Source organism: Lithobates pipiens, unplaced genomic scaffold (assembly GCF_037356315.1).
Source record: "Lithobates pipiens isolate NorthernLeopardFrog02 unplaced genomic scaffold, aLitPip1_a1.2 Scaffold_18, whole genome shotgun sequence".
Lineage (NCBI taxonomy): Eukaryota > Metazoa > Chordata > Amphibia > Anura > Ranidae > Lithobates > Lithobates pipiens.
Genome location: NW_027507758.1, coordinates 192989280 through 193009403, shown reverse-complemented (window position 1 = coordinate 193009403; position 20124 = coordinate 192989280). Strand labels below are relative to the sequence as shown.

The 20124-nt window shown below is 43.5% G+C and overlaps 1 protein-coding gene across 1 annotated transcript in view; it reads right to left on the bottom strand.

The window, feature by feature from the left end:
• Positions 1-20124, bottom strand: part of RIOX1 (ribosomal oxygenase 1) — a gene marked incomplete at its 5' end in the record, with an annotated part of 155567 nt that overhangs the window by 98559 nt on the left and 36884 nt on the right. The window contains 2 exon segments of the mRNA XM_077486487.1: positions 10857-10964; positions 18985-19091. Of these exon segments, the coding sequence (XP_077342613.1) occupies positions 10857-10964; positions 18985-19091 (215 nt within the window).

Genomic DNA, 20124 nt, shown 5'->3' with positions numbered 1-20124 from the left:
ATATAAACTATATGCTTAGCCTCTTCTGGGGTACAATTTTAATTGGGCGATCATTGGCTGGCAAAGTACATTTAGTTAAATGCTTTTTGTGCCCCAACTACTATATTTCTATATTTATATACTACTATATTGGTTAAACCACTGAGTATTTTTCAAGAAGTATATTTGTAGTCACTTGCTGTTGCACACTAAGGTACCTAGAGTGAGGTTGAAACACCTGCATAGACCCAAAGATGCTGGGGGTCTGGCTATGCCCAATCCATGACTTTATTACTTGGCCGTGCAACTACAACACTTATGTAAGGGCATGGCACCCATTCCCAGCTAAAACCAGCCTAACCCAGATTCCTCTATATGTATCTTGCTGTACACAATTGAGGTAGCTGATATACATACTGGGCTGGAGGCTGCGGCTTTTGCTAAATCTAATCGCCTTCTACCTACAAACACACTAATTCAAAAAGCTGAAATTGAAGTAGTGTGATGTCTATCATAGGAGCCAGTCCAGGAGGCGGGACTTTGACAGTGGCTAGCGTTTCAGATGCAAACTGTCACAGCAGTAGATCCTCTCTGCTGGGTCTCCTCCCGATTCCACTCTGATCCCTGTGCAGTGATAGGCTACATTGATGGGCACAGACAAGGCTGCGCTGATGGGCACCAACAAGGCTGAGCTGATAACGTTGTGCCATTTCATTAAATAATTTACAAAGGAAGTGTTTAGGGGCGGAATCAGGGTAGGGATTGCGTGAGGCAACTGGTGGTGAGTAACTTAAGGCTTGGCTAGCAACTTTTGAGCCCTAGGATAGTGTTATATGGAGATTTTCGATTTGTGTGCGTTTTATTTTATTGGTTGAACTAGACAGACTAGTGCATTTTTTTCAACACAATGCACATGCAGTGAATTATGAATGATCTCAGAAGCAACTTAAACTGACAAAACAGAATGCTTTCATCTATTAAAGCCTGTTGACTCACTGGGGTTGTCCTTCCATACAAGTACAACAATAACACACAGGAAAAAAATAAAAATAAAAAAATAGGATTTTTTTGTTCATACTTACCTGTAAAATCCTTTTCTTGGAGTACATCACTGGACACAGAGCAACCATAGTAATGACTATTTGGGTTATACGACACCTACTGGTGGATAGACACTGGCAGATAGTCAATAAGGAAGTCCTATAGTCCCTATATAACCCCTCCTACACAAGAAGGATCTCAGTTTTGTAGCAAAGTAATGAATATCCCAAAAAAGATGGGAGAGACCTCTGCGTCCCGTGATGTACTCCAAGAAAAGTATTTTACAGGAATTTTCGAAAAAATCCTATTTTCTTTATCGTGCATCACGGAGTACAGAGCAACCATAATAATGACTATGTGGGATGTCCTAAAGCAATGCACTTGAAGGGAGAGCAACACAATCACAGAAACTGCCACCTGAGAAGGACTTCCCCTGCCACCCAAAACATGGCCAAAGCAGCATCCTTCGTGGCTTTGATATTCATCTGGTAAAATTCTGTGAATGTATGAACAAAAGACCATGAAATGGCCTTAAAATTCTGAGCCGCTGACTGATGGTGGACGGCCCAAGATGTCCCCACACACCTGGTAGCGATCGCTTTTAACAAAAAAAGGGCTGAGGGTCCAGGATTCCTGACCTGTGCTAACAATTCAAGTAATTCTGATAGCCTGAAATACCTCCAGAGTATGCAGTGACCTTACTTCTGCCAAATGAGGATCCGAATACGAATCAAGACAATGTCTTGCCTTAAGTGAAAACTAGACACCGCTCTAAGCAAAAAATGGATGAGGGCACAACATCACCCTATGAAACCAAGAACAGCTCCTTGCATGAAAGAACCGCCAACTCTGACATTGCACCTAGTGAAGTGATAGCCACCAAAGCAGCCAGTTTCCAAGATAAAGGACCAACAGAATTCAAGTCCCAAGGACACAAGAGTGGCCTGACAGGCAGGAATGACTGTTACCCACTGTATGAAGTATGAATCCAGGAGTGAGAAACAACGATCTCTGGAAAAAATAAAAAAATGATGGGGGTGAACTCTGAACCTTAACTGTACTTAAGGCCAATCTCCATTCCCCTACCGATTGGGGAAAGAAAAAGAAAATCTCTCACTCGCATATTTCTGTGGGTGCCACTTCCTGGCTTCACCCCAGGCCAAAAAAATGTCCTGTAATCGAAGTTCCCTGAAGTGGGCTTCCAGGGGCTCAACAGTGCCGAGATACAGAACTCAAGACCATTAGGACTGGGAGTGTCCAAAAGGCAACCCCCCACAAGACTCGTTATGTCAGTGTACCAAGCCCTCCAGGCTAATTCGGCTAACATTATCAGTGTTACACCTTCCGGATTCTTCACAAAAGATGCAGAAGTCGAAATGGAGGTAAAGTGTCAAATAAGGAATCATTGGTCCCTGAGGCCTTAGCAGTGCATCTACCTCCAGTGCCAGTGGGACCTTCGTCCCAGACACAACCTGTCCCAACTTGTTGTAGAACTTGGCATCAAAGTAGATTCACCTGCACAGTTCCCCCTGCCACTATTCTATACCTGGAATATGCATGGACGATAGAGACAGTCTTTGTACTGTCCCAGACAGAATGTGGTCACGTTCCTGAGCAACATGACTCCTGGTGCTGCCCTGGTGGTTGATATAAAACCCCTGCAGAGGCTTTTCTGGATAGAACCTACAACTGGTCTTTACCATAATCCAGAGCAAGGCGTACTGGCAAAAAGCTCCAAGATATTTATGGGAGACCAAGTCCAGTGAACTGTAGCCACCCTCAAACCAAATAGAAAAACTGGCATCAATGGTTATTATCTTCCAATACCTGAAAGCAAGAATTCAACCTTTCTAGATTCCTAACCATCAACCACCAATCTTTAGCTGTGAAACACCCGAGGAACAGAGTCCTCCCGCAATCCAATACCTGGATCTTAAATTTCCAGACAGAGAGAATGATCCTCTACCAAGACCTGGAGTAGGACTGTGCATAACGAATGTGCTTCAACCTGGATACAGCTTCCTACTGCAAAATCTATCGAAAGAAAAATCTGGACCAACTGCTTCCTGAGCAAAGGTTATTGAGGTATACTGAGATTGACACCCCGTCTGTCTTTAGCAAGTCCAGCAGCAGAGCTAGGAGCTTTGTGAACCTCAAAAGCTGTGGCCCGCTTGAAGGATGGTTAAAAAAATAAAACAGATGACTTTCCACTGCGTTACAGAAATCTTTGATGAGGTCTGAAAAATTCCGCCACATGAAGCTGTGTCTTTTCTGATGATTATGGGCCCCGTAATCTACCTCTTGCAGAGAGGTCGTCACTGAACAAACCAAGCCCATCTAAAACAGAACTACCAGTTAAATGTTTTACAATAATGAGCCCATAATTTTTGCTCCAAGACCCAACGCAAGGCAAAGACTGACGACTAAAGAAGGAGCGAAGCACCTCAGAGACTGCTCTAAAATGTTATGGTCTGAGATACACTCAAACACAGCAACCTCAGATGCCTCCCTCACTTAGGAGGGAAACCTGGGCAGTCTCCCATCCAAGTACTAACCAGACTTGATCTGAGATCAGGCGCCACAGTGGCTCAGATCACCTTGATGACATTGGTCCAACAGGAAATGTGAACATTGCCAGACCACTGAACCTAAGGGTGGTGTACATGCCTCACCCTAAGTCATTTAGCTAATCTAACAGATACATAAAAAAGTGACTGTATTAGACAAACAAATACGCAGTTCTACAAGGATGCAGGCCTAGACAATGTTGGTCTACTGTTATACAATCCATTAGGTATGCAAGTATGCAGGTACCCAGGTATGCAAACATGCAGGTAGCGATGAGCAATGGTGTGTTCACACAGCCCTACATGCAGGTATAAAAGTGTTCTTGCCATTCATGCATCTATGTAAGCAGCTCAAGGTAATAAGCACATATGTATGTATCCCTAGGCAAATAATTACATATGTATGTAGTCCTAGGCAAATAAGCACTTACAGTATCTCACAAAAGTGAGTACACCCCTCACATTTTTGTAAATATTTTTTCATGTGACAACACTGTAGAAATTACACTTTGCTACAATGTATAGTAGCGAGTGCATAGCGTGTATAAAATTAACTCAAACACACAGCTATGAATGTCTAAACTGTTGGCAACAAAAGTGAGTACACCTCTAAGTGAAAATGTCCAAATAGAGCCCAAAGTGTCAATATTTTGTGTGGCTACCATTATTTTCCAGCAGTGCCTTCTTGGGCATGGAGTTCACCAGAGCTTCACAGGTTGCAACTGGAATCCTCTTCCACTCCTCCATGACAACATCATGGAGCTGGTGGATGTTGCACTCCTCCACCTTCCCTTTGAGGATGCCCCACAGATGCTCAATAGAGTTTAGGTCTGGAGACATGCTTGGCCAGTCAATCACCTTTACCATCAGCTTCTTTAGCAAGGCAGTGGTCGTCTTGGAAGTGTCTTTGGGGTCATTATGTTGGAATACTGCAATTGGGGGGGGGGGGGGGGGATGGGGAGATCGTGCTCAGCTTCAGTATGTCACAGTACATGTTGGCATTCATGGATCCCTCAGTGAACTGTAGCTCCTCAGTGCCGGCAGCACTTATGCAGTCCCAGACTATGACACTCTCAACACCATGCTTGACTGTAGGCAAGACACACTTGTCTTTGTACTCCTCACCTGGTTGCTGCCAAACACACTTGACACCATCTGAACCAAATATGTTCATCTTGGTCTCATCAGACCACACGACATGGTTCCAGTAATCCATGTCCTTAGTCTGCTTGTTGTCAGCAAACTGTTTGTGGGCTTTCTTGTGCATCATCTTTAGAAGAGGCTTCCTTCTGGTACAAATGCACACCAATTTGATGCAGTGTGTGGCATATGATATGCGCAGCCTGAGAGAGAGTGACAATACAAAATTTAACAAACCTGCTCCCCATTCACACATAAGACCTTGTAACGCTAACAAGTCACATGACACCGTTCAGGAAAAATGGCTAATTGGCCCAATTTGGACATTTTCACTTAGGGGTATACTCACTTTTGTCGCCAGTTGTTTAGACATTAATGGCCGTATGGTGAGTTATTTGAGGGGACAGCAAATTTACAGTTATACAAGCTGTACACTCACTACTTTACATTGTAGCAAAGTGCCATGTCTTCAGTGTTGTCACATGAAAAGATATGATATTTTAAAAAATGTGAGGGTGTACTCACTTTTGTGAGATACTGTATGTATACAATTTAATGTAAATAAGTCCAAATATATGAAGTTTAATGCAATTACCGTATATACTCGAGTATAAGCCGAGATTTTCAGCCTCTTTTTTGAGGCTGAAAGTGCCCCCTCGGCTTATACTCGAGTCACCGCTGTCTGACTGCTCGATCAGCGTATCGAGCAGACAGACGGCGGACATTAAAATTCAAAAGCCGCGCCTCCTTCTCCGCCTCCGCCTGTGATAGGCGGAACACTGAATTTCCCAGCAGTCAGTGTTCCGCCTATCACGGACATCCGCTCATTCTCATACTACGGACGAGGATGAGACGATGTCCGTGATAGGCGGAACACAGGCTGCTGGGAAATTGAGTGTTCCGCCTATCACAGGCGGAGGCGCGGCTTTTGAATTGTAGAATGGCCGCCGAGAAGAGCGGCGATCCTGGAGCGGCGATCCATCGGCACGACACGGGACGGAGGAGGCACGGGACGGAGGAGGCTCGGGACGGAGGAGGCTCGGGACGGAGGAGGCTCGGGACGGAGGAGGCTCGGGACGGAGGAGGCTCGGGACGGAGGAGGCTCGGGACACACACACAAGGCTGCACGGACACACACACAGGGATGGATGGATGGATGGATGGATGGACACACACACACACAGGGATGGATGGATGGATGGATACACACACACACACACACACACACACACACACACAGGGATGGATGGATGGATGGATGGATACACACACACACACAGGGATGGATGGATGGATGGATACACACACAGGGATGGATGGACGGACACACACACAGGGATGGATGGATGGATGGACACACACACAGGGATGGATGGACGGACACACACACAGGGATGGACGGACACACAGGGATGGACAGCCATGTCTCACCCTCGGCTTATACACGAGTCAATAAGTTTTCCAGTTTTTTGGGGGTAAATTGGGGGCCTCGGCTTATATTCGGGTCGGCCTATACTCGAGTATATACGGTAAGCACATATGTATGCAGTTCATATGAAAACATGGAAGCCTGCGTTTAACCACCTAAGGATTGAGCCTCTGAGATTTGTTGTTTACAAGTTAAAAAAAATAGAATTTTTATAACCACTTACCTGTAAAATCCTTTTCTTGGAGTACATCACAGGACACAGAGCCACAGTAATTACTGTATGGTGTATATGGCACCTTCAAGTAGAGCTGGGCGATTTTCTCAAAAAAAATTAATAAAATAAATCTGATTTTTTTAATAAAAAAAACTCGATTCACTATTTGAAACAAGTTTTTTTTTTTTTGATGGACACCATGCCGGTCCCGAGTAGCTTCGGGCAGGAGGTTTTAGGAGAGGCTGCGACGTCCGGCCTATCGGACTAGGCCGAAGCTGCGGCCTCGACTAAGAACTCCTGCCCACAGTGAAAAAAAAAACTACCTTCCAAGTGATGGACACTGGCACACCCCAAACAGGAAGTTCAATTCCCTATATAACCCCTCCCCTTCCTGGGAGTACCTCAGTTTTGTAGCAAAGCAATACACGTGTAACCAAAGAGGGGATGGACCTCTGTGTCCCATGATGTACTCCAAGAAAAGGATTTTACAGGTAAGCTGTTATAAAAATCCTAATTTATTGTACATCACGGACACAGAGCCACAGTAATTACTGTATGGGATGTCCCAGAGCAATGCCACCTGAGGGGCGGGGACACAAACAAAAGTAGAGTGCAATCAGACCTGAAGACCTATATTGCTGCCTACAGTACACTGCGCCCAAAGGCGATATCCTCATGCCTTCTTACATTCACCTAATAGAATCTGGTGAATGTATGGACTGGAGACCAAGTTGCGAAACAAGAAGTGGACTCTTCAGCCGACTCCATTAAGGGTAACTTAAATGTGGTGCGGACAATTTCAGTAAGAGAATGCACCAGCAACTTCTCAGCATCTGAAGCTGAAAAAGGTCCTTCTCCACTTGATCCCTTGGAAGAGGAATCATCAGCATGTTCAAGGTCCCCTGAGGGGGATACATCTTCCCCCTCCCCCAGTTCCTCCTTTTGAGGATCCTGGGTAGTAGAAGGGGACCTAATGCATTTTCTTTCACTCTGTGAAGATGCGATTAAAGCCGCTAATCTTTCCTCTAAACCACTCACAGCTGAGAAGAAAACCTGCTAAGTTATATAGACAGGGGCTGAAGTGTCGGAAGAAATTGCAGCCCATGATGACCCAGACGGCTCACTCTGACCAGCCTCCTTAGATCGGGATGATGTTGCAGAGGGAGGGTCGGTCCTTAGGACCTGAGGGCGACCCCTTTGTGTCCTTGGTCTTTGTGGCATTTGAATCACCTCCTCTGGTCATAGTGCTGAGCACAAACACAGAGGTACCACCAAAAAAATGCACCCATTGCTGTGCAATAGTCCAGCAACTGCCGCTGCTATTAAGCTCAGCCTGATGCTTAAGTAAATGTGCCTGGGAATGTCTGTGTAACCCATACTCACATGTCACCCGTCCGCTTTGTGTCCCTCCTTTAGCTGTATGCACATTAAAAAATGTGCATTTTATAGCTATACAGCCAGCATTGTGGATGCTGAAGCGAGCCAACGCTGCTAAGCCCCACCCCCTCCTCCGACCACCCACAGCGCCCCTGCCCCCCCCATCCATTACAAATTAGATCAATCTCCTGCGCGAGTGGGCTCCGATCCTGCCCGGACCGCATGGAGCAGAGGAGGAGAGCCGCCGAAGGGGACCACTGTAATGGCGGCGGGAGCGACGTGGCATAGCGCTGTCTGATGCCATGCTCCCTCTTCCTGGAGTAAAGCTATCCCGGTGGGGCGACATTTCTAGAAGAAAACCCCCCTTTCCCATGGCTTTACCTGAAACTTGGGCCGGAGGACGTGCACAGCTTGATACACAGCGCGAGACTGACAAGCATGGAACATGTATGTGCTCTTGACAGTCCCCGGTGGTGACTATAGGCATGACAACATTTACTTAAAGGAGAAATACCCATAAGAATTAGAAAAATTCCTTAGGAATCTCCCTTACCTTATCCAGCTGCAGGGTTCTGTGGTAATAGACCCAATCTTCAACTTTCACAGTGGACTCCGTTAGAAAACCTTCAGGGACTGGGGCCCCCTTTTTTATCAGCCCTGGGCCTGTAAAAGCACAAATACTGCATCCCGGGGTCCAGCTCTTTAAAAAGAGAAGCGTTACAGGTAAAACCTAGTTTCTTCGGACACGAGGCCCAAGTACCACTCAATTCAGGCTGGAAAAAATTATTTGAATGGATCCGGTTGCATGGCTTGCGCCAGCAAGGAATATTCCAGCGGAGCACAGCACATCTTTAGTAGTAACCAACATGGGGGGAATTGAACTTCCTGTTTAGGGTGTGCCAGTGTCCATCACCTGAAGGTGCCATATAACCCATACAGTAATTACTGTGGCTTTGTGTCCCGTGATGTACGATTAAGAAAAGTTTTTTTTTGCTAGAAAATACTTAGAACTCCAAACATTATACATTTTTTTTCTAACACCCTAGAGAATAAAATGGCGGTTGTTGCAATACTTTCTGTCACACCGTATTTGCGCAGCGGTCTTACAAGTGCACTTTTTTGGGAAAAAATACACATGAATAAAAAATAAATAAATAAGAAAAACAGTAAATCAGTATAAGACCCTCAGTCTCCAACACAGACCCCCTAAGTAGTGACTTTTTCCCCAGCACAGACTCCACAGTTCAGATGCCGCACCCCCCACCCCCCCCCCCCAACCCTCAACCCAAACCTCTATGGATAGATTCCCCACCACTCTCCCACTTTCAGCACAGACCAAACCCCCAGCAAAAGACTCCTCAACACAGATTGACTTTACCCTCAGTAAAAATTCCTCAGCACAGATGGACCCTGGTCTATTTGTTCCACAGACCACCCCTCCTGAAGAAGCGGCTCTTTGCCACGACAGCGGTAGAGGAAATTATGTATACCCCTCTTCAACAAACTCTAGGGGGGAACCTGTCAGTAGCTTGTTAATTGTGGTGTATACAATTTTCTAAAAAAAAATTTTTGTACATTTTCTGTCTGTATTAAATGTATTTTTAGTATCAATCATTCATCCATTATCAAGTACTGAGATAGTCCATATAACTTTTTAGGTGTGGACGTATATGGGTCAGCATTAGCAACTGCCCCTGGGGGTGCTGTAGCAGCTTGTCGGAGCAGACCACAAACGCACCTCCATTAATACACCATTGCTGATGCTCATTATCAGATAATAATGCGAATATAAAACTGTTCTTCCAGCACAGCCCTTTTACAAAGCATACCCATAGATTTGAAGTATATTATATATGTAGCGGGTGACATTTGGGATCAAATGTCCCACGCATTGTAAATTTAGTTTTTGGTCTCAGGACAGCAAAGGTTTTGAGGGTTAATTATTGTAGGTGGGCCTTAACACCAGTCTGGCCAGGCTATGTTTAAAAGTTCTGCCTGGTCATGTGAATGGTGAGGTGCACATGACAGGCCAGAACCAAGTCTGGTTGGATGTTTGGGTATCGGCCCTCTTGGGAGCCAATCAGCGGGGAGTGCCGGGGCCTGCTGAGGAGTCTGGGAGGGGGTACTTAAGCAGGTGTGGGTCACGTGTTCGGGGTTCCGCAGTTGTTCGAGAGACCCGTGTGGTCTGTTCTGGTTCCAGGACCGGGATAGCCCAGTGAGGGGTCCCGGTCACGGGTGTTTGACACCCCGCAACATGTTTCTGTCAGTGGCCCCTGATAGACCTGCCCGGTCTGGGGTAGGAATCCGTCTGTTCCAGAGTCTCGGAACTGGATGGTCCGAGGCGCAGTAACTGAGGGAGGATTCAAAGTGTCCGGGTGTGCTCTTGGCTTGGAGGGACACCACAGCTCGTGGAAGTGACCGAGGGAGGACTCTTCGGAGGAGGGCTGGCCAATGGCATCCCGTGAAGTGCCTGGTTACTGAGTTGGGAAGGACATTGACGAATTCACACTTTTTCAGTACCATTGAGGAAGCGGAAAACGTTCTAGGTACGGTGGAAAAAGATTCCTGTTCACCCTCGGTTGATTGTTCAAGTTTTGAGTCAACATGCTGACTGCCATGATCTCTGGCTAGAGATCTGTTCAGCCTTGAAGTACCCAGCTGCGAGTGGCTACTCTCTGGGTGGAAATAGAGACTTTGTTAAACCTGCAGTTCAAGGTGCCCGAGTTCTTCACCTATGCCCTCTGTTCCCTAAGAGACTGTGTTTGTGAAAGTTCTACTGCAAAATAAACCTTTTTAAAGCGAATTCATCTGTGCCGGTGTACAAGTCATTGGGTATCAACCCTGGGAACCCCTAGACGTGAAGGAGCAGGCCAAAAGAAGGTAACCAGTAAGCCCATTCAGTCAAGGCCACCCTGCAATGGGTTATGGCTGCTACATACATACATACATACATACATACATATATATATACACACACACACACACACACACACACACACACACACACACACACACACACACACACACACAGTTAAAAAAAATAACAAGAATCAAGTAAATACTAACAATATATTACCAGGATAATCTTGCTGCACACAGAAACACTAACCTAGGACTGTAGACTCTCCAGTGCTTCTTGCCTTCAACCTGAACTATAAAGGCTTCAATGTCGTCATAATGTGGTGCAAAACCCTGAGTGGCAGGAGGGGTCAGATACCTGGACCAAGAAATAAGAAAATTCAAACTGTCATATCAAGAAATATAAATTTGTAACTTTGTGTATTACACTTTTGAATATTACACATGAATATACTGTAAAGTAACAATATGAAAGACATACGGGGTTATTGCACATGATTGGATCATAAAATCAGCAGAGCTTCCAATCATTTCAGATCTACCCCTTAGATTTAGAACGACTGCACTTCCAAGTGCGCTTTCAGTGCAAAGTGGATTTGCCTTTCGTAAATAATCCCCATACAGAAGTTGTTCTTTGAAAAGCACATATATGCGCATTTAGAGATGCAGGCAAAATCGAATTTCACAGGAGTGAAGGAAGCTTTAAAAATCCTGCTTTTAAGATATAAAAATGGACAGGTATCCCTAGGCCAAAATCCTATTAGGTTCGCCCCTGAATTTAGTTTGTTAAAACCAATGTGAACGAAGTATGAAATACCAAGTTTACTATTATATTTAAGAAAAAATGTGTGTGTCAATACTATCCTACTCCATATATTTTACAAGTTCTATGTTTACTTTGCAACTGTGCAAATTAGGGGTCAACTGATATTGCTTTTTTCAGGGGCGATACCGATTTTTCGGCCGCCTTTCAAAATGATAGCCGATATCAGGTGCCGATATTCTGTACATATAAAGTTTTGAAAAATCAACACAAATTTCTACACAAATCTCGTACAAACTGAACATGTTCATGTTTAATAAAATTTTAAAAATTAAGGGTGCATTCTTCACACCATACCTGTATGAAAACGGATGAGAAAACCACACAGATTTCACATGCAGAGACATCGGTTTCACATCAGTTTTCATGCGCGGTTAAGCCAGTTTTTATGCACGCTGACATCAGTTTTCAATGCACGTTAGTTATGTGCCATATATTCACACCAATGTTGATGTCATGTCAGTTTCTATTTCCCTGTGCTGAAAACTGCATACACGTTGCACATTTCTACGCTGAAAAAAATCTGTATGTTGTGGTGTTATCAGGGCACACAGAGAAAAGTAGAGAACCATCTTTTTTTGTGCTCTTGCAGAATGCGTGCAGAAAAACTGACATCCCTGTCTGCACCATGGTGTAAACAAGGCTGAAAAGTAAACTGGGAAAAATAGGGTTTGAAAATAATAACTTAAACGGCTTCCCAAAACATAGAAAATGGCATACCTATAAAATGCAATGCACCGATATAAAATTTTATTTAAATCACGAACGCAGTATAAAAACTAGACACCACACTTTCTCCAATACTCCCAGTTAAGTATAACAATATTAAAGCGCAGAAAGCATAACATTTCGGCATGTTCACCTGTTAAACGGCTTCTGTTCTTTTCATATATTGCTGCCACTTCACTAAAAACACGCTCATTTGGTACAGCAGAAGGAGGAGAACAGAGGTATTTTCTAGCATGAGAGGCAAGTCTTTTGTAACGTGCCTCATTTTCTTTCCACCACTGAAGAGGATCACCACTTATGTCAATTACTAGTTCCTTCAAATAGGGATGAAGTTTATCATCCAGGCTAATTATTGATACAGATTCAGAAGAATCCTCCACATGAGGTTAATTGACTTCTGTCCAAAATTGGCCCTAGTATATGAATGCGAGTTGGGGACCTTGGATTGTGGGCTCCTTGAGGGTAGAGACCGATGTGAGTGTGCGATGTATGTGTGTGGAGCACTGCGTAAATTGCCAGTGCTATATGGGTACTTTAAAATAAATAATATATAATAGAGGAATATCTTAGTGAAATACAATGCACAGGGATAGGAACAATTGTAGAAATGTACCGACACGCACTCATTTTGAACTGGATGGACTGGTGTCTTTATTCAACTAACTATGTTAGCATCTTCAGCACTCTCACACATGGGACCTTGGCTCAGCTATGGACATCAACCGCTTAAATCCAGAGTCAGACACTATTGTAAATGGCTGGTTATCACTAACTAACCATCATCTCTGTGAGTGCTTTGTCAAGCAGTTGGGATTTTGCATCCGAATTTAGCCACTTAGATTTTTTTTTCTGAAATATATCTTTTATTGTTGTCTGGCATAGTGAGGTCTCACTTTGTGATTCAGTTTGTTTTCTCTGTGCTGCATTATATAATTCAACACAGTGAACTCTTAGATGCGCCCAAAAATTTGACGTATTTTAGTTTTTTTGCAGTTGCTGATCCCATGCTCACATTGTTTGTGCATGTGTTGCACACTGCTGCTTTTCCTGGGGATGGTTAACATGAGAAATAGTCCCAGGCCACACTTTCTCTCTGCATCCATCTGCATTGAAATTTGAAAGAGAGTTTATAGATAAGGGTTAAAACTGTCGGCACGGTAGACCCTGCTGTAGGTGGGTGGCTGGCACCCTGTTGCAGGTGGGTGGCTGGCTGGCTGCCACCCTTCTGCAGGTGTGTGGCTGGTTGCCACCCTGGCCCTGCTGTGGTTGGCTGGCATGTCCTCTCTGGTTTAGTTCTGCCGTTCCGTGGCGTGTATTGTCCAAGGCGAGGGGAGGCAGTGGCCTTTACCCTAAATGGGTAGAAGAAGTCAGAATGTTTGCAGGCGTCTGCGCACTGGGCCTGCAGTATACTGCAAACCTTTGGAGTCCTGGCTTCTTCTACCCAGGCCGATGATGACGACATAGTGGAAACCCACAAAAGATGGTCGCTGCGGCAGGGGGAGACCAGTGTCAGCAAGTTTCTGACCGATACCGAGTCTTTAAAAATTTGTGAATGTCGGCCATAATTACATTACAAGTCCAACCTATGTGTGTGATATGTCAGTATTAAAAATTGTATATCCCTGTATGCAGTGGTCGTTCAGGTGTGTATCTAATAGTTTGTTGAAACTATTGATGCTCCCCGCTAAAATCACCACCTGTGGAAGGGGATTCCACATCCTTGCCGCTCTTACAGTAAAGAACCCTCTACACAGTTCGAGGTTAAACTTCTTTTCTCCTAATTTTAATGCGTGGCCATGTGTCTTAAAATCCCTTTCGCGGAAAGGTTTTATCCCTATAGTGGGGTCACCAGTATGACATATGTAAATTGAAATCATATCCCCTCTTAAGCGTCTCTTCTCCAGAGAGAATAAGTTCAGTGCTCGCAACCTTTCTTCAAAACTAATATCCTCCAGTCCCTTTATTAGCTTTGTTGCCCCTCTCTGTACTCACTCCATTTCCAGCACAACCTTACTGAGAACTGGTACCCAGAACTTGACAGCATACTCCAGGTGGGGCTAGATCGGAGTCCTGTAGAGTGGGAGAATTATCACTTTGTCTCTTGAGTTAATCCCATTTTTAATGCGTACCAATATTCTGTTTGCTTTGTTAGAAGCAGCTTGCTGAGCCTATCATCTACTAGGACCCCCAGGTCTTTTTCCATCCTCGATTCCCCCAGAGGTTCTCCCCCTAGTGAGTAGATTGCATTCATATTTTTGCCACCCAAATGCATTTTTCCACATTAAACCTCATTTTCCATGTAGTTGCCCACCCCATTAATTTGTTAAGATCTTCTTGCAAGGTTTCCACATCCTGCGGAGAAGTTAGTGGCCTGCTTAGCTTAGCATCCTCTGCAAACACAGATGGTTTATCCCATCCTCCAGGTAGTTTATGAACAAATTAAACAAGATTGGCCCCAGCACAGAACCCTGGGGGACCCCACTTTCCACCCCTGACCATTCCAAGTACTCCCCATTTATCACCACCCTCTGAACTCGCCCTTATAGCCAGCTTTCAATCCATGTACTCACCCAATGGTCCATGCCAACGGACCTTACTTTGTACAATAAACGTTTATGGGGGAACTGTGTCAAATGCTTTTGCAAAACCCAGATACACCACGTCTACGGCCCTTCCTTTATCTAGATGGCAGCTCACTTCCTCATAGAAGTTTAATAGATTGGTTTAGCAAGAACGATTCTTCATGAATCCATGCTGATTACTGCTAATGTTACCGTTTTCATTACTAAAATCTTGTATATAGTCCCTTATCATCCCCTCCAAGAGCTTGCATACTATAGATGTTATGCTACCTTGTCTAATTCCCAGTGATGCATTTTGCCCCTTTTTTAAATATTGGTACTACATTGGCTTTTCTCCAATCAGCTGGTACCATTCCAGTCAGTAAAAATTAGGAACAATGGTCTAGCAATTACTTGACTGAGTACCCCGAGGACCCTCGGGTGCAAGCCATCTGATCCCGGTGATTTATTAATGTTAAGTTTTCCAAGTCTATCTCTAATTCTGTCCTGTTAGCCATGAGGGTGCTTCCTGTGATGTGACATGAGGATAAACAGCAGTTTTGATTACTGAAGACCCCCGATTCCCTCAAAGACTGATGGGAAGAATAAATTCAATACCTTTGCCATTTTCCCATCCTTTGTAACCAGATTTCCTTCCTCATTCTTTATGGGCAAATATGGTCTGTCCTTTTTTACTGTTTATATACTTAAAGAATTTCTTGGGATTTCTTTTGCCCTCCTCCGCTATGTGTCTTTCGTGTTCTATCTTAGCCGCCCCAATTGCACCCTTACATTTCTTGTTGCATTCCTTGTAAAGTCTGAATGCTGATGATGATCCCTCAGCCGTGTATTTTTGAAGGCTTTGCTTTTATATGCATTTTTATATTGGATTTAAGCCATCCATGACTTTTGTTTGTTCTTTTAAATGTATTTCCCAATGGGATGCACTGGCTCATGCCCTTATTTACTAGGTGAGGTTGAAAAAAAAAAAGACAAGTCCATAGAGTTCAATCTATGTGTGTGATATGTCAGTATTAAATTTGTATATCCCTGTATGTTGTGGCCGTATTTAATTTGCTTTTAAAGCAAACCCATCTCTCCTCCATGTAACGCTTTGTTCCTAGTTGGTGTGTCTACCATCTGACCCATGAAATTGTCCTGCAAGACATTTAGGAACTGGCAAACTTAGACAAATGCACGCGGTACCTTTTGCCCAGTCTATGTCTGGATAATTAAAATCCCCCATTACGACGACAAAATTCTCCTCGTAGAACAGTATCTTTAGTTCTCCCATAATGCTTGCCAGGCTCCTGGCATTGGTGAACATGCTACGTGGTTTAGACCGGTCGCATACTGTCCCCTTTTGGGTGTTCCAATAAGGGGGGCTGGAGGTAGGATCCCACTGGGAAAGATCTCTCTGTTCCTTCCCCAGTGACATCACTCCTCTTGGACACAGACTGCTCCTTCCCCAGTGAGATCCTACCTCCAGCCCCCTTACATTTTATGGAACGTTTTACAGCATGTGTAGAGGGGCTCATGACTGGACAGCCAACTCCAGCAGCTGGGTGACGAGAGAGAAAAGCACAGCCTATAGCAAACTGGCATATTTATAGTCCATGCCTTCTCCATTTTGTGTTCCAGTGTGGAAAGCATGGAACTTCCAGTTTTGAGACAACTTCCAGCACACCATTTTGTTACTCGTTTGGCATGTGCATACAGTAACTGCACACTACCTTTAAATAGCATCTTATGCCACTAGCAAAATTATCTCCTGACAAAGTAGTTACATGCTATGATCTGTGGGAAAATATTCTGTTGATGCCCTGGGTACCTTGTTGAATTATAATATAGGAATAGACTCTCCGGGATTTAATTATTTTGCCAGTCCTTTTTCACCTTTTTTGTAATGCCAGAACTTTATTGTCTTTATATTATGTTAGTTTGTGGTTTTTGTTTGCATTTGTTACAATGTTCTTAGTATATAGGTAGTTTGTGTGCATTTTATAAATATTTGTGTGTGATTATTTTTGTAGCCATTACTGGTATTATTTTACATAATATTATAAACACTGGTTATACTCAGATAGGTGCTCCTGTTGAACAGCTTGTGTGCTTTAAAAGGAGCACTTATTTTATAGGACTATCATTTCTGTGAAGTTTTTACTTACTGGGGTTACTCCATAGCTATGTCCTGGAACCAGATCTGTTTAACCACTGTACGGCATTTTGTGTAATAGATAATGGGCGCGAGTGCCCGTGATGTCAGCCAGCCACCCTCGATCCCTCCGCACAGAGGCAGAACGGGGTTCTGCCTTTGTAAACAAGGTAGATCCCCGGGGGAGGGGGGGGGAGGAGAGAGGAGAGATCAGGAACAGCAATCTCTCTCTACTCCCCGTCAGTCCGTCCTCCCGAAAGTTAGAAAGCACCTCCCTAGGGAACACTTAACCTTTTGATCACCCCTAGTGTTAATCCCTTCCCTGCCAGTGCCATTTAGACAGTAATCAGTGCATTTTTATAGCACTGACCACTGCATCTGTGTCACTGGTCACCAAAGTGTCACTTAGGGTCAGATTTTTCTGTCACAATGTCACAGTCCTGTAAAAATAAAATAAAAGTAGTGCTGATCCCTGCCATTACCAGTTAAAAACAAATAAAAAAAAAAGTCCCTAAATCTTTCCCGTATTTTGTAGAGACTATAACTTTAGCGCAAACCAATCAATATACGCTTATTGGGATTTTTTTTAATCAAAAATATGTAGAATACATATTGGCCTAAACTGATGAAAAAATTAGTTAGTTTTTTTAAATGTTTTTCTTGGATATGTATTATAGCAAAAAGTATAAATATATATATATATAGGTGAGCAAGTACCACCAAATAAAAGCTCTATTTGTGGGGAAAAAAGGACATCAATTTTATTTGGATACAGCAGCGCACGTCCGCGCAATTGTCGGTTAAATTAATGCAATGTTGCGTCACAACAAATGGCCTGGTCATTAAGGGGGTAAATCCATCAGGTGCTGAAGTGGTTAAATATAATGCACAATACTGGTAAAAGCTTACTTTAAATGGAATGCCTTATATTACCTATATTAAGTGGTTAACCGGTTTATAATTTATATTAGAACTTAATATAGAGGGGTGGGCAGTTGGGTGGTAGATGGGATTTAATATTGAAAAATGTAAAAGAAATGCCCTTGGCGGCTAAAAATATGAAGTGTATATGTAAGTTACTCGCTAGAGGGAGAACCCCTGGGGGAATCAAGGAAAATGATCTGGGGGTCCTAGTAGATCACAGACTCAGCAATGCAAATCTGCACCAAGCAAGGCTGCATAACTAACATCTACAAGAGCCAGTGGCCAGCTCCATTCTTGGAACGTCTAAAGCAGGGATAGGCAACCCTAAACAGGTGGAGATCTCCCTGAACAACATGGGAGAAGTCAAAGATCGCTGGGCACAGTGTCGCCTCACACCTGATTTAAACCTCTAATTGCCATACTACCGTGTCGCAATCATCAGCTTATGCACTCCCTACTACAGCTCCAACTTTACAAGTAGTCCCTCTGCATTACACGTCGTTTGATGCTCTGGGATAGCGGGTCAGCAAGCCGAGACCACGTTCTACCAGTCACCTAGTCTCAATCTACAGGTTGCTGACCCCACGTCTGAAGGGTGCCCAGGGATGTTTGCTTTTACTCTAACACTAAAGAACAATAGTCAGTCTCCCCCCCGTACACACGTGTGCATGCACTGGCTGACACAAATGAAATACTTAGAAAAACATTTTCTAAGTATTTTGAACTATGATAAAGATTTTTAAACACACTAAAAATGCTGTATTAATCTTTAGCTGACCATGCATAACATATAGGCTGTAGCAAAAAAAAAAAAAAATAGTTGGCTTTAACACTAACACCCAGCCACCAAACATATATGGTCGCTTGAGGTTGTGTGCCAAGAGTGCAGTCACTGTGTGCCCCCAGGACACTGAGCTGTCACTGCTGCCAGGAGGCAGCATTAGGGTTAATATTCATTATTAATACCATAATACTTAATGTATTTTTTGTATTTGTAGACTTTTGATCAGAGGCTTTGTGATCAAGCTGCAACTTTGACAACTCATAAGCAGTGTCTAAATCCCTCTATAGCTGAGCCTGAATAAGTCAAAATGAGTGGTTGATTTTTTTAATCAGATTAATGAGACCCAAGATTCAATCAAACAGCCACAATTCAGTCTGCCCCAAACATATAAAAAGTACATACGTGTTTGCCCCAACCATGCTTCCAAAGAGCTCCTGGAGGATGGACAAGACATTCCATACTGTGACAGAGAAGGCCTGGGGATTTAATAACCTCAAAGAGCAGCCATTCTGTGTAATAAAGAACAAAAATAAAATATAAAAATACATAACATCTCTTAAGCTTATGAGCAGTGCTCTATTTTTATTTATATGTAAAATATTTTAGGTTTCTGGCACTTTTTTTTTTTTTTTGCGTTTAATGTAAAAAAAATGCACATTTTAGACCTAAAGATTACTTAAAATCCCCAAAACATTATGTGCTGTATATTTTCAGAAAACAGAGAGAATAACATTTTGGTAATTGCAATTTTTTATGTCACTCAATACTGGTGCAACTGTTTATTAAAATCATCTTTTCAGTAAGAGAGTCTAATGTAAAATAGATGCCAAATATGTCATGCATTAAAATTGTGTGAGCCCATGAAATGGCTACAAACTACAGTACCTAAAACTGCCCATTCTGTAGGTGATACAGGTCAACAGGTTATATTCAAACATGAATGTGGAATTGATAGTGTTGAATCACTTACACTGGGCAAATGGCTAAAGAATTCTAAACAGGAGTATTTGTATAAACGCATTTACCTACATCCCGCCTGGCCTATAGCAAAATGACGGCCAGGCGGTGGTTTCATCATCCTGACTGGGCATCATATGGCATCCAGCAAAATAAGCTGCTCGTGCGGCAGCGATCGGGAGTTGTGTCCCTCTGACATACCATCTCTCCTATGATGTAGGTGATGTAGGCTCTTTACCATGTGATCAGCGGTGTCCAAACATAGCTGATTACATCGTAACCAGGAAGTACCAGTTATTCCCTTTTCCTCTATCTGCGCTGACAAGACATGAGTAGAGGAGAGCAGATAAGCGGCTCTCCTGACGGGGGACGGGGGGGGGGGGGGGGGTGGGTCTGTGCTGATAATCAGAGCATCAATTATCAGTGCAGACCCATCAAGCATGACCATAAACTGCCCTCCTAAAGGGCAAACCAGGGATGCCAATCGTCAGGGTTAACGCCCCTGATGTCAACCATGATGAAACACGAAAACATGAAAGTAGATTTAAATGTTCCATAGGAACAATTAAAAAAAAAAAAAAAAAA